Source organism: Phaenicophaeus curvirostris, chromosome 1 (genome assembly GCF_032191515.1).
Source record: "Phaenicophaeus curvirostris isolate KB17595 chromosome 1, BPBGC_Pcur_1.0, whole genome shotgun sequence".
In the NCBI taxonomy this organism is placed as follows: Eukaryota; Metazoa; Chordata; class Aves; order Cuculiformes; family Cuculidae; genus Phaenicophaeus; species Phaenicophaeus curvirostris.
Window position 1 is genome coordinate 193,969,470 of NC_091392.1, and position 13,267 is coordinate 193,982,736.

Consider the following 13,267-nt stretch of genomic DNA (forward strand, 5'->3'; position numbering starts at 1 on the left):
GCAGGGCAGAGGATCGGGGCTGCCGAGGTTGGAAATGCCAGGGACGACAACAGCATCGTGAGCAGCTTGCAGGAGGCTCAGAGCTGTGCAGGCAGAACCGATTTCACCACTGGGGTTGAACCCAGCATGGGGAAGTTGTGTCAGGAGTGAACGATGCCTTTAGGATTTCCCCTGTGAAAAACAAAACTGCAGAGGTAGGAGGAAAAAGGGATGCTGACACTTTGATTCCTTAAATCCTGAATTCAAAGTGGGGTTTGAAAAGCAGCTCTAATTTGGAGCATTTGCTTGCTGCCGAGATCTGCCTTGTTCCACCTAGGCGATACTCAATCCCGTCTCAAAGCAGCGACCTTTTCCTCTGCCCCCAGACACAGCATCTTCCAGGAAACATTTCTGCAAGGGCCTCTGTCAGCGACAGTCTCGTGCCCCGGCAGCGTGACGCTTCGCAGCAGCCAGCCAGAAACCAGGGGAGTTTTATTGAAACACAAACAGCAGGTGGAGAGCAGTACAAAAATAACTTCGCTCCGTTTGTATCAGAGTCTTGTTAGCTGAAAGGTTCTTGACATAAAAATGTACAAAAATAATTTAGAATATAAAAGTTCCATATTTCTACTAAAACTGTTTCGCACACACACTGGTATTTTACAGTGTCCTGGGCCTGTACTTAGGCAAGCACCTCAGGCACATCCATTCCTCTAGAATGGGAAAGTTACAGTTCCCGTCAACTCTATCTGAATGGTCACGGGGGAAGAGTTAATATTCCCTGCCCAGCCACAACATGTGCCGGCAGGGGGGTGACAGCTCTCTGCTAGCCCATGGGATGGAAAACTTCTAACATTCTCCATCCTTCAGTTGAAGAAAATAGGAGCTGCCTCAAAATGAAATGCTTCGTGTTTACTCAAAAAAAAAAAAAAAAGATTAATTAGGGAAGTTTCACATGAATAAATCCCCAAAATGGAGCACCTGGAGACCTGATAACAGCTCCTTGGTTACCCAAAGTATTGAGTCTTGGTATGTCTCAGCTCCTTTTGTTGACCACCAGGCTTTAAGTCCCTCTCATGAGATAACAATTAGGCAAATTAAAAATCAGAGCCTGAAACCTACAGCCTCCATCTCCTCTTCCCCAGAGGACCTGGCATTTGCCGATGCACCAGACCGAGGCTTGGGAAGCAGCTGCTGTGGGCAGCCTCTTGCCATCGCTATTCCTTCTTGGACAGCTGAGCAGAGAAGATCCTGGCGATCCTTTTGGTTTCCTCTTCTGAGAGATCACCTGTGGGCCGGGGACGATTTGGCCTTCGGTACGGGATGCCTCCCGGCGCAGCTCCACTTCTGCTCTGTGGAGAGAAGGAACAAGACGTTAAGAGCCCTGCCAGATCTGCCCCACGCTTGTTTACGGATTGTGGCAAACAGCAGGGTTGTGCAGCATGTGGGAAGTTGGATACACAGGAAAAAAAACTCATGATATGTTTTCAGTTGCTCACTGGTTCTCTTTGGGGGGCTTTTCTTGTTCAGAGAGGCAACTGTTTGGAAAAAAAATCTCTTTGTTCCAACTGTTTGGATCTCCCCCTCCGTCCCAGTGAAATATTTCTCAGCCCAACACAACAGGAGATGCTGCGATGCTGTTCTTTCTCAGCACTGCAGAAAGCAAAAGCTGAAGGCCAGAATGAGAAGGTCCAAGTCAGGCAGTTTTGCTCTGGCAAGTGAACGCTGAGTTTGTGAATATCTGTCCTCAGCCTAAGTCACCTTTTATGAAGCCAAAAGAATGACACCAGCATATTCACTGGGCTCTGGCTCTTCAAATACGTGGGTTTCAATCAACCTAAAACTCAACCCACCGTGCAATGGAGAAGCAAGGCTCCTATGCAACAAATCCAAGCCTGCCAACAAATGAGACTGGCCACTGTCTGTGACCTGCAGGAACCCTGGAGAGTGGACCATGAGATGAAAACCACAGTTTTAGGCACTTTGACATCATCCCTGGTTTGTGTGCATCCTCCCAGCAGACGGGTCTCCTCCCAGACCTTACAGCAGCACTGAAGACGGGTGATTTCAGCCCAGAAACACGCCTTTCTCCCCAGGTAGTTTAGAACAAGCTCGTGCCCGTGAAGCACCGGGAAAGGAGAGGTAGGGCTGCAGCTGCCTTTAGAGGCTGAAGCTAGCCATGCTGTTTTAGGTCCCACTCATTAGCTGTGGGGCCAGGAAGGTCTCCTGGGGAGCCGGGTTTGACTCGGAAAGCTGATACGCCAGTCTAGCCTTTCACCTACATCGCTGGGCTGCTTCTCTGTCCCAGCCGGGCTCAGCCTCGCTGGCCACAGTCACAGTGCAAAGTTCTCCCAAGGTGATCAGCTCCACCCAAAAGAAATGGTACCAGGGTCCTGTTCCTGTGTGCTCCCTGCTTTGATGAGGGCTCTTTTGGAAGGGAAATGACTGTCTTAAGAATAAGTGGGTTTGGGCATTTCCCATGTTTTGTTACTTGTGCTTTACAGGCTTGGATAGGAGCACATGGAGGATTTGCCCTGCAATAGCATTGCCTGGTGAAGACCCTTATGGGAAAGCAGCACGTAGATAAAAAAACCCACCCCCTGATCTACACACCCTGGGTGTATCTGTGTTTGTGAGAGCCAGCGCAAAGCACAAGAGGCTAATTGCAAGCTTATTGGGCATCAGCTACAATTTCTACAAACATGAGCAAGAGAGGCTGTAGCCACAGGCCAGGATTTCCTACAGGATGGTGTTCAGATACGCTGACCCAGCCTGCTCCTGCACAGCCAAAGTCGGGAGACAGACAGATCAACACTCACAAAGACGATGGTTTTGGTTGCTGGCTAGCTGGTTAGTAAAAAAAGATGACAAGGAGGAGAACAGCTCGTCCCAGTCCATACAGCTGATTGTGTAAATCATGTGCACAGGGCTGTGAAAGACTTCAAAACCTACATCCAGGAAAATAGCTATGGCTTGCAGTAATTCAAAACAGTGCCCACGTTTATCACACTGAAAAATATAGGTTTCTATCTATGAGTATCCTTGCTTTTTCTTTCTCCTTAATGCTGCTCTAGGATGATTTTTCCTAAACCAAAATGTAATAAGCTGAGAGAGATTCAATACAGACCTGGCAACATTAGAAGCTTAAAAAACAGCAAAGAGAGATGTTTGCTGGGCAAACCACCTCCCTTTGACAGCGCATTCTGCTCAAGGTTGTCCAGAGAAGACTGGGCTAGTAGCTTATTCTTCCCACGCTGTTTTCTGTGCACACTGGCTCTATGCTGGTCCCTGATCTCTCTACAGCATTTGAAAGCAGTTCATAGAGAAAAATGCTTGAAGCGGAAGCTCAAGAGTACTGGTTTCAGAGGCTCTTGGTTTCAGTGCGTCAAGCAGCGCTCACTTCTGAACACCAGTTTTATGTATTTGCAAAGAACTGGTACAGACTGCCCTATCCCTTGGCCCAGGAAGGTAACAAAAGCAAAAAACCAAGGAAATTCTAGTTCTTAAAATGAATACGCTGGCCGAAGTGCAACTAAACAGCCCTATGCCGCTTCTCTGCACTGGTGCTGTATGTCCCAAACTCTGCTCTCCTTCCAGCTGTGAGGAAGCTGTTTGTTCTCTGACGAGCGCCCTGTTCTACCCTGGAGGAGGCTACACCACTAACATACCTAAAAAAGGTTGTCTGCACAACTGCACGCATGGGAAAAGCTAACAGGAACCAACTGCAATATTAAAACAAGCAGGTTTACGCTGTAGCAATGGCTCTCTATCAAATTGCCTAAATCATCCAATTAACCCTATTTCAAAGGGTCACAAAACTGCGCTTCCTACCTCTCTCAGCTCCCCTTTCACAGGCACTTGCACACAGCAAGGAACTGAGAGACAGGAACTCACATTGTGAAGGGAAAAGAATAAATGCAGATGGCTTTTGCTGACCCAAAAGGACATTTCTAATGAATTTCAGTGGGAGGAGCTGCAACTCAGAAGAGAAGGGAACAAACTATGTGGGATAAGACAAACGAGAAGAGAACAAAATTGCCTTGAGAATCCCAGGTCCACCAGAGACAGCAGCACAGCTATTTCTGCAGAATTGAAAAGACTCTTTTTTTTTCAGACTGCGCTAACCCAGTGACCCAAAACAGCTGTAAAATCATCTTATCCTGCTCATAAGATTTTTTAAAAATTGATTCTAAAGGAGAAATTAAGCAAGATTTTCTCCTTTATCCTCAGAGTTAACAATTCACTGATGTCGCAGTGCTTCTCCCTGCCTCGGGTGAAGCCAAGGGCACATCACTGAGTAGCTCCTGGTCTGTTCAGCCAGAGAGGCTCCAGCAGAGCTGCCCCTCATTCACATTTTGCCATCGGTGCAATGACATACCTGAAAGAACATTGGACTCTAAAAGGGAAAATACAACAGAAGAGCAGGTGTCCTGCTATTAGATGCCAGTGAGGTGACGCATACCACTTTGTACGCTCCCGACTGCCAGTTAATGAGGTGTGCTTGGAAAACATCCCATGGCGCGCTCTTTCAGGTAGAAGTGGCTAAAATATTCCTCCTCCCATTTTCATCCCACTGTGTCCTTTGCAGCAATGCACGGGTGTTAAGATGCATCTACTTATCTCATGGACCTTCCTAAAAATGGACTTCCCACTGCAGGGCAGGTCTGGCAGCTTTTCTTGCTGCTGTTCTACATGCACAGGAGTGAATCAAAATGGGAGAAGTTTAAAAGCAGAGATAACACCCCCACCTTGCAGAGACGATCGGAAGCCTTATGAAATGTCATTTGCAGGTTTAACTTCAATGACAGGTTTTTGCAATACACCTACAGGAAAGAGCTACACTTCTACAGTTACCTTTTAAGTTACCTCTGTAGTTATCTCAAAGCTATTTTTCTTGGAAAAATGCAAATTCCTTGCATATATAATATTTAGCAAGACATTCTAGCCTGTATTTTTAAGATGCTCCTTTGATACGTCAAATGGGAAGCTTCCAACCGTCCGAGTTCTAACCTTCTGCACAATTTTGAGAGCACAATCTGAAGTTGTGTTTACCCCATTCCCTGCCTCCGACGCAGGCGCTGCCGGTTCAGACTACAAGCTAAGCCCAAGCGGAGCCTGTCCTGGGTTTCTCCGTCACTGCCTTTAAGCCAACACAGTCACAGACTCCAAGTATCTGATGCCCAGCCATGAAGCACACGCTTGATCAGAAAGATACAGGAGGAAAGAGGACTCAGGCACAGAAGATCACGCTTCGCTTTTCTTTTTATAGAAATGGCAGTGATACTGCAGGATGCTTAAACCAGCCCAGGATTATCTAAATGGTTGGGGCTGGAGCAAAGCAAACAGATTTATTAGCATTTAATAGGTCTGTGGGGGATGGCTTCTTTCAAGGTCAAAGAACTCTGGTAACTGAGGCAGGAGAACACTTCATCCCTGTGGCTCAGCGAGTTTAATGGCTGGTTTTGTTTGTGCGAAGTGAAAATAGATTTGTGTCAATAGGCTACAGCCCACACCCCTGGAGAGACCTCGCACCTACTTCTGCCTTCTGGACAGGGAAAGGTTTATATCAAATCACAGACCACAGCCAGCAAATCCAAAACAGACACGAAGGATACAGCCACCTTTTCTTCTTTTTCTGATCGTGAAAATGAAAGCAAACGTCAGCATTTCTGTTTAGCAGGTTAGGAGGACTAATTCAGAGAGTAGAAGCCTTATCTGTTTCCGGGGTAAACTGAGCAAGGAGAAAGAAGAGCTTTAGTGGCTGCAACTGAAATGTCAGCAGGTCAACAAGAAATATTAAAACCAAGAAAGGATGCTTGGACCATTGCTTGCCACCTGCATTTTTAGAACAGATAAAAGCCTGTTATTCTGAATCTGCCTAAGATCATGTTAAAGAAGTGTTATTTCTAATTTACAGTGAAGGTAAATCTATATATACAGAAATATTCATTATTCTGAGTAAAATTGGGTTCCATGTAAGTTTCTCATTCTTTTGGAATATTCATAGAATCATAGAATCGTAGAATAACCAGGTTGGAAGAGACCCACCAGATCATTGAGTCCAACCATTCCCATCAGTCACTAAACCATGCCCCTCAGCACCTCGTTCACCCGTGCCTTAAACACCTCCAGGAAAGGTGACTCAACCACCTCCCTGGGCAGCCTGTTCATAGACGTAAGGGAAAAAATCAAGATATTTTAATGAAAACTACATTAACTCCCCAGTTTTCTAAATACTTCTTCCTGCCCTGCAAAAACCCAGCTTCATGACCTGTTGAATGGGCCAACCCTGAAAGGCAGTGAGCCTTAATACGTGTTTCTCAGTCTGTGTCTCATTGGAATCACGTTGGAATGTTTTTACTCTAGCATATGATTGCCCCAAACCCTGATCAGAATCAATGCTGCAATCTGAAACAACACATCTAGAGGAATGGTATTTTTGCCTGGAAAAATCAGCAAAGGTATATAAAATAATATGGAACATATTTTTGAAGTAAAGGCAAAGAAGGAGGAGAAGGGAGGCGAGGGGCAATAGCCAGAATTAAGATTTGGACAGTAATCCAGGCCACCTCCACAATAGCTCTGACTCATTTAGAAAACATCTGTGGCTTTACAGTGAATGTGAGATGGTCCTGGATGCTGTGAAGTTCAGCCATGAACTTGGGTAATTTTCCCAAGGTGGTATCGGGTTACAGGACTGGAAAAGGACTGAGAGGAGAAAAGCACAAAGCTGCTCACTGAAGTGGCAGAAGTCAAGCCACGACTGCTGGATCAGACAGGACAGCAGGTCCAGCGTGGAAGAGGAGAGCTGGGAAGGCCTTCAAAAACTGGAAGCCCGAGTGTTACACAGTAGAGGAAAAAGGTCAAAACCCTTTAGATTTCTTGAGGATCTGGAAAACTCAGGTCTCTGAAAGGTGACCACAGCATCCAGGCTGAGGCACCCTCTCAGATCCAAACGCCCTTGCAACATGAACTGAGAAAGCCCTTTTGTCTCAGTGCTGCCAGCTCTTTTGACACGACTCTGCTTCACCTCCTAAATGTTTCTTCATCATTTTGTGTAGGAAAGCAGGGAGTCACACAAGATAGGGGCATGGGGTAGGGTGGCAGGAACACCAGGGAGGTCAGGAGAGCAGTTTGCCAGCTGAGTGAGAGGGGACTGCTGATCTCCAGAGAAGAACAGCTCGGATTTCAGCCTCGCTGTCACACTCTGTTTGCTGAACTGTGCAGAAACCAAACAAACCCAGATTTAGAAACCGATGTTCTTAAGAGTAATTAAGAACAAAACTATGAGAAAGCAGTTTTCATGAACTGTTTTACCATTGGCATAAGCAAAAAACTTCTTGTTCTTATACAGGGTGTTTGACGCTGGGGGCACAACGAGTCCTCTCTCAGCAGAAGCCTGCAAGTGCTGGCGCGAAGGATTAGCTGTAGCTGATCCTGGAATTAAGCTGGTCTAAGGTCAGCTATATTCAAATACTGCCTTGCTAATATTCTTCCTAATTATTAATCAATGTCAGGAGTGTGTTTCTAGCCACTAAGCTTCGCACTGCAGGGAAGGGAAATTCAACTAAAGCTGATATTAATATTAAACCATAGGTTTGAGTGATGATTTGCAGAATTTGCACAGAAAGATGTGGTGCTTCTGCAGGAAGAACTGGAACTGACTCTTCAGAGAAAGGAAAACCTCGAAAAAGGGGCATCACATCGAGACAGTGTGGAAACGACAATCAGCGATGGACAGAACGGAACATGAAGAATTTAAAGGAAATTCCAAAGGAGAAACACATTTGAGATTCTGCTTCTGATTTAAAAGAAAACATTTAGACACAGCATGAAAAGTATGCTTGACAAGGGCTAAGACAGAGCAGTCTAGGAATTATAATCAAGATATATCTTGGGATCCTTGAAAGCATACTATGCCCAAGGCTCCTCTGACAGAGTTCTGTACTTTCATCAGGAACAAGTCTCAAGGGCTTTAGGGAAAGATAATATTGTGTAAACCAGAAAAAAAATCAGTTTTACACCACATACCAGCAAAAAGTCAGGTATTTTACCTGTGCGGTAAACATGTTTATTGATTTGAAGTAGTTGCCATCACTTCAGAGTGATTAGACCCTGCCTGTTTCTGTTCTGATTAATTAAGCAAGCTGGTTCCAATTACATAAATGTTCCTCAGAGAATTTGTTTCATAGGTCATAAGGAGGGGAACCAAGGCATTTTCTTTTCTGGTAGTGGTAAACAAGCAGCCCAGCTGGTGCTTGACCCAGACTCACATCAACATCCAGAGTAAAGCAGTGGCTGCAAAAGAATAAGATTTACACCTCAAAATATTTGAACCATGAACCCCTGGTAGTAAATAAATGTTTATGCACAGAAAACCACCTATGAAACAGAAGCAATCAACAGCTTTCCTGTGTGAGTAAAGACCACTCCAACTATTCTACTATTCCCTCTGTCGAAGAACAGTTACTCGATACCTCTCAGCAAGAGGCTCTCTGCTGCGAACTCCCTGACTTCATCCTGATCTGAAAGATACAAATTGGAGCCATAATTACAAGTTACAGCTTGTGTCCTTGCAATTATCCACCTTACCTCATATTAAAGCACAAAGAAGCGTGGAGTGAGCACCAGCCACTTCCACTGAGCCCAATGGAAAACAGCAACATTCGCCACTGTGCATAGACAAACTGGTTAAAATTAATGTGTTAGTATCACTGATAATGCAGCCAGGAAAGCTGAAAATCATTATCACAGAGAGAAGTAGTATCAGAAAGATTTTTCATGACTTAATTTGGAACCATCACCTCTAACCTGACTGCTGGCAGGCAAAGAAAAGGAAAAGTACTTTTATTCCTGCTTTTATGAATGGACTGTGTCAAGCCAGGACAACAAAGGAAAAGCTGTCCCATACTTACTTTCAGAGCTGTGGAAGGACGAGAAGAAATGGTGAGCAGTCTCATGGAAGCTTCTATCTGCTGGGGTGGAAGGAAGAAGTTGGGAACAACAACAGGATCAGCTCTGAGCAGAGCAGTTAAGGAACAACCTTTGGCAGTGTGTAGTTGCACAAAGCTCTACAGGAGCTGCAGGTGTGGAGTGAGCCTCACTGAAACAGCTGTTCATGGATCCCACATGGTGAATCTCATATATTTTAATCAATATTCTAGTCTTCTGAACAGTTGGTCTCATCTGGCCTCACAAAGCATGGACACCGATTTGCTTTACAGTAATATGTCACATACTTGTGCAGTAATTCAACCTGCAAAAATTCCAACACAACTTTTTGAAACTGAATGAGAGATTGGGATCTGTGCAAGAAACATGGGAAAGTATTGTAAATGCAAAACAAACTATGTGTCTTCTAATACAGAAGAAACACAACAGCTATTAACAGTGCCAACATGGGGAAAAAATGCAAGACAACATGTTGAAACAGCCCAAAAGGAAATAACTCTTACCAATCACAGAATATATTGGTTACAAATGGTAAGGAAGTAATCACTGCACTGTGTGAAACATAATGTAGCAAAGTATCAATTCTAGACTCCTCCTTTCCCAGGGAAGAGCTCCACATAGTGAATTTCTCTTTCCTGAGGCCAGAGAGATTCTAACCATTCCTTGAATGCAATGTGTGTTTAAGAAAAGAGAAAAGGATACAAAACACTTCTTCGTTTGACAGATTTTTCTGCCCCTTCCAGTGGGTCTTCTGGACTATCATCAGAAAAGCTTTCACTGTTTCCTTCCAAGGCTGCTTGGGCTGATAAACTCTTAACACAGATCTCATTGGAACCATTTTCTTCCAGATCTTGACAATCTTCATCTACAAACTCATCGTGTTCCTCCTCCTCTCTTTCTGTGGTTTTTGGGTTGGTCAAACCAACGTTTTCTGGAAATGCCAGTACCTCTGTGGAGACTGCATGAAACTCTACAGCTTGCTCCACTGGTTTCATGTTAAATGCTCCATCCCAGTCACAATTTCCATTTTCTGTAAGGGCATTGGACGCTTGATGCAATTCTGACAAATGAGAATGCTGAAACAGCTCCTTCCCAGCTGTTTCTGTGCCACTGTTCAAGCTCTTAAAGCCTTCTGTTCCTGCCCAAGGACTGCCCTCATCTGCATGGAGCCTAACGCATGGGCTAAGGGCAGTGAGCACGTTGTCATTGTCACCTTGTAGTATGCTGGACAAGGTACTGCTGAGTCTGCTGTTTCCTCTTTGGAAACAATCTATATCCACTGAGCGCTGATCTTCAGGCCTCAAGTCTACGTGCTGCTGGTCAGCACCGTGCTCCATTTCAGACAGCACACTGGACCAGGGACTCGTTTTGTCTGTTATGGTTGTTACTTCGTTAAGAGTTCGTGGCTCTATAATATCTTCTTCGTATTCTTCTTCACTGTGTGGCTGGAGGGCAAAAGCACCTTCACCTTCCTGGACGCAGCCTGTTGGCGAAAGATGCTCATCTCCAGGGACAGCTTGCTCTAGAAGTTCATGCAACATGTGTTTCTCAAACACGGATCTCCCAGAAGAGCATGGCTGCTGTGCGTCACTGCAGATGCTGGGCGAGTCCAGCTCAAGTTGGCCTTGCCATACTTCAGTTCCGCCTTCTTCATCCTCCTTGCCAGGTACATGTGTAGCACCCAGCTCTCTGCTGCTGTCTTGATGCACGTGAGAAGATTCTGTACTATTTTTAGTTATAGTCTGTAAGTCTGATTAACAGAAAACAGCATCAGTAAATGCATGTAGCAACAATACGCCTTTTATCTGATTTATTTGGACTTTTTGTAGAAGAAAAAGAAGGGTTACAAGTTAAAACAAGCACAGCTTTGCCAAATACTCTGCTGATGTGATCACATCCTGCTCTTTTTACCACTGGTAAGGCCAGGATAAGGGCGGAAATGCTAAGGAAAAAAGGAAATGTTCAGGATGAAATTACTGGGAAATACCTAGAAATATCTACATTAGTGTAAAGAAAAAAAAACAGAAAGTGAAAATACTGTGATATACAGAGTACACCTAAAGCAAACAGAAAAAAATACCTGTTGCTTGCAGTGGCTAAAAACAGTGGGAAGGAATAATCTAGACAGGAAAGATGGATAATAACCACAGCTTCCCCAGTTTTACATAAAGGCCTAGAAGACACACTTGCTACTGATATTTTTCAGCTTTCAGTTCAATTTACCAACTCAAATCAAATGACAATTGTTAATTAGATATTTGTAAAACTGAAGCTCTCTTGGGACTATTGCTCATTTGTGGTGGTAAAATTGTAAATTCTGAAAACAGAGAGTTGCCTGTGCTCCTAACACAGGCTCTGAGTAAAACTGATTGAATTAGGAGCCTAAACATTACTAAAATCTATGCAATCCTGAAAATCTCAGGGGATTTTATAAATTCTGCAAAAAGCCATAGTCACCTATTTTTGGTTCCTAGTTAGCAGATTCTATTAATTTCTTGCACTCTTTGAGAAATTAGTTCACCAGTATCCAGTTAACTGGCAAACTACTGCTACTCTGAGGCAAGAGAAAAAGCCTTGCTATAAGCTAATAGCAGAGGACATTTGGAAAAGGAGAAGGAGGAGTTTGAGACAGCTTGTATACGTGAGCATGTGAAGAAGCTGTAAAAACAATTAATAAACATGAGAAGAAACCAAAAAGAGCAAAAACCTGGCAAAGAAGAGAACAAAAATAAGAAGATCGAGGTGGTGATACAAGAATGGCAAATTCTGGCGTAACAGAAATGTGCCCATCAGCACCATCTCTTGGAAGTGCCACTTCCCAGTAGGCAGCCACAGGCAGAAACAGCCCAGAATAACTTTTTCAGCTGGCAGAGCTCTGAGCCACAGTTTATTCTCAATGCTGATACATTATTTTAAAAGCACCAGCACAGATTTGATTTCTTAGTCATTTTGCTACTCGCAGCCCCTGTGGTACGAGATTAGAGAAGCATGAACAGCAAAGCCAACATTAAATGAACTGCCATCAGCGAGCAGGTTAGCACTGAGATCAAGAGCAGTTACAACAGAGCTGTTAGAAATGCCAAGCAGAGTGAAAAATCATACACCTGAAACCAAGGTGCACAAAGAGACATGGCTTCCTTCACTGCTGCACCGTTCTGCATCCTTGTTACAGATGTCATTCTGTCTCCAACAGCACTAACGACAGGGAAAATTAATTGCACTGATGCATCTAGAAGAGGAAATGTATTGAATGTGATGACCAGAAAGGCAGCTGCTTACTAAAAGCTTTGTCTTAACTGTCCTAAAAGAGCTTTATTTCAGCTATTCATCATAGTGTATAAATTTCACCTGAAAAAAGAGGTATGCCAGTTCCTATCAGTAAAGAACCACAGACTCATCTCTTAGAAGTCTGTGAATTGCTTTTCCACAAGACTTCCCTTTTTCTACAGAGCAGACGCTGAAATTTAAGTAGAATTTAGGCTTTCTTGAGAGGGCCTTAACTCCCACTGAATCTGCCTTTTGAATGTTTCAGTTCAACACTCCCACTGCCAAAGGGAGTTCGACGTGTTCTCCCAGCAGCACACACGCTCATCGCTAGCACCGAGAACTGGTCCTGATTACGTAAGAAATTTGAAGATATGTCAAGGCAGATTCTGACAAAGAATTCCAACCAGGTGGCAACTCACCATTGATGAGGCTGCTGACCTGGGACACCAACTGACTAGACCTTTCCAAAAGATGGCAGCCATTAGCATCCACTTCTCTGCTCATCGAGCCCCCATGATCACTCCCCTGCTCCTCATGGCTTGGTTTGGATGCGTTACCGTAAGTGAAGTCAGGAAAAGACCTGGTCAGCTTCTGACTGAAGTATCTTTGAACCTCATCCAGCTCACTCAAGTTTTTCCTGCAAGCAGAGGTAAGAGAAAAAAAAGATTGGTTGTTTTTCTGTCATTCCAGACAACAGCGTGTAAATATGCAAATACAAGCTTAAGGTTTACTATTAAAAACTAGAGCAGTAGGTAAGCGTTGAGGTTGCTTTGTCTAAGCGAAAGGACAACACTTATGCAAGAACAAACACTGAATCAACTGTGAATACATTTAGGCTGGAAGTTAAAAACAAAAGGGCTAGTTTTAAACTTCACTTAATGAAAGAAAGCTGGATTTGAGCTGACCTTCCAACAGAAGTCATTAAGCCAAGAATATTAATTACCTTTATGACCGAGCTTGATAAAAATCAGAGGATTTCTACCTGCTCAAGATTGAAGGATTTTATGGAGTATTGCTTGTAGTAGCAGGGGAAGGCATGGAATGTCTCAAGAAGGTTTTTTTCATTCCT

The 13,267-nt window shown here is 44.1% G+C and overlaps 1 protein-coding gene across 4 annotated transcripts in view; it reads right to left on the bottom strand.

Moving 5' to 3' along the window:
• Positions 1–456: 456 nt before the first annotated feature.
• The window catches only part of C2CD3 (C2 domain containing 3 centriole elongation regulator), a 50,825-nt gene continuing 38,014 nt past the window's right edge, over positions 457–13,267 (bottom strand). For 3 of the 4 annotated variants that reach the window (XM_069883324.1, XM_069883326.1, XM_069883325.1), the window contains 4 exons: positions 12,618–12,835; positions 9,634–10,681; positions 8,895–8,997; positions 457–1,331 (listed from right to left, as the gene is read on the bottom strand). In XM_069883324.1, the coding sequence (XP_069739425.1) occupies positions 1,197–1,331; positions 8,895–8,997; positions 9,634–10,681; positions 12,618–12,835 (1,504 nt within the window). In that variant the 3' untranslated portion in view covers positions 457–1,196. The other variant, XM_069883327.1, reaches the window with a different exon arrangement.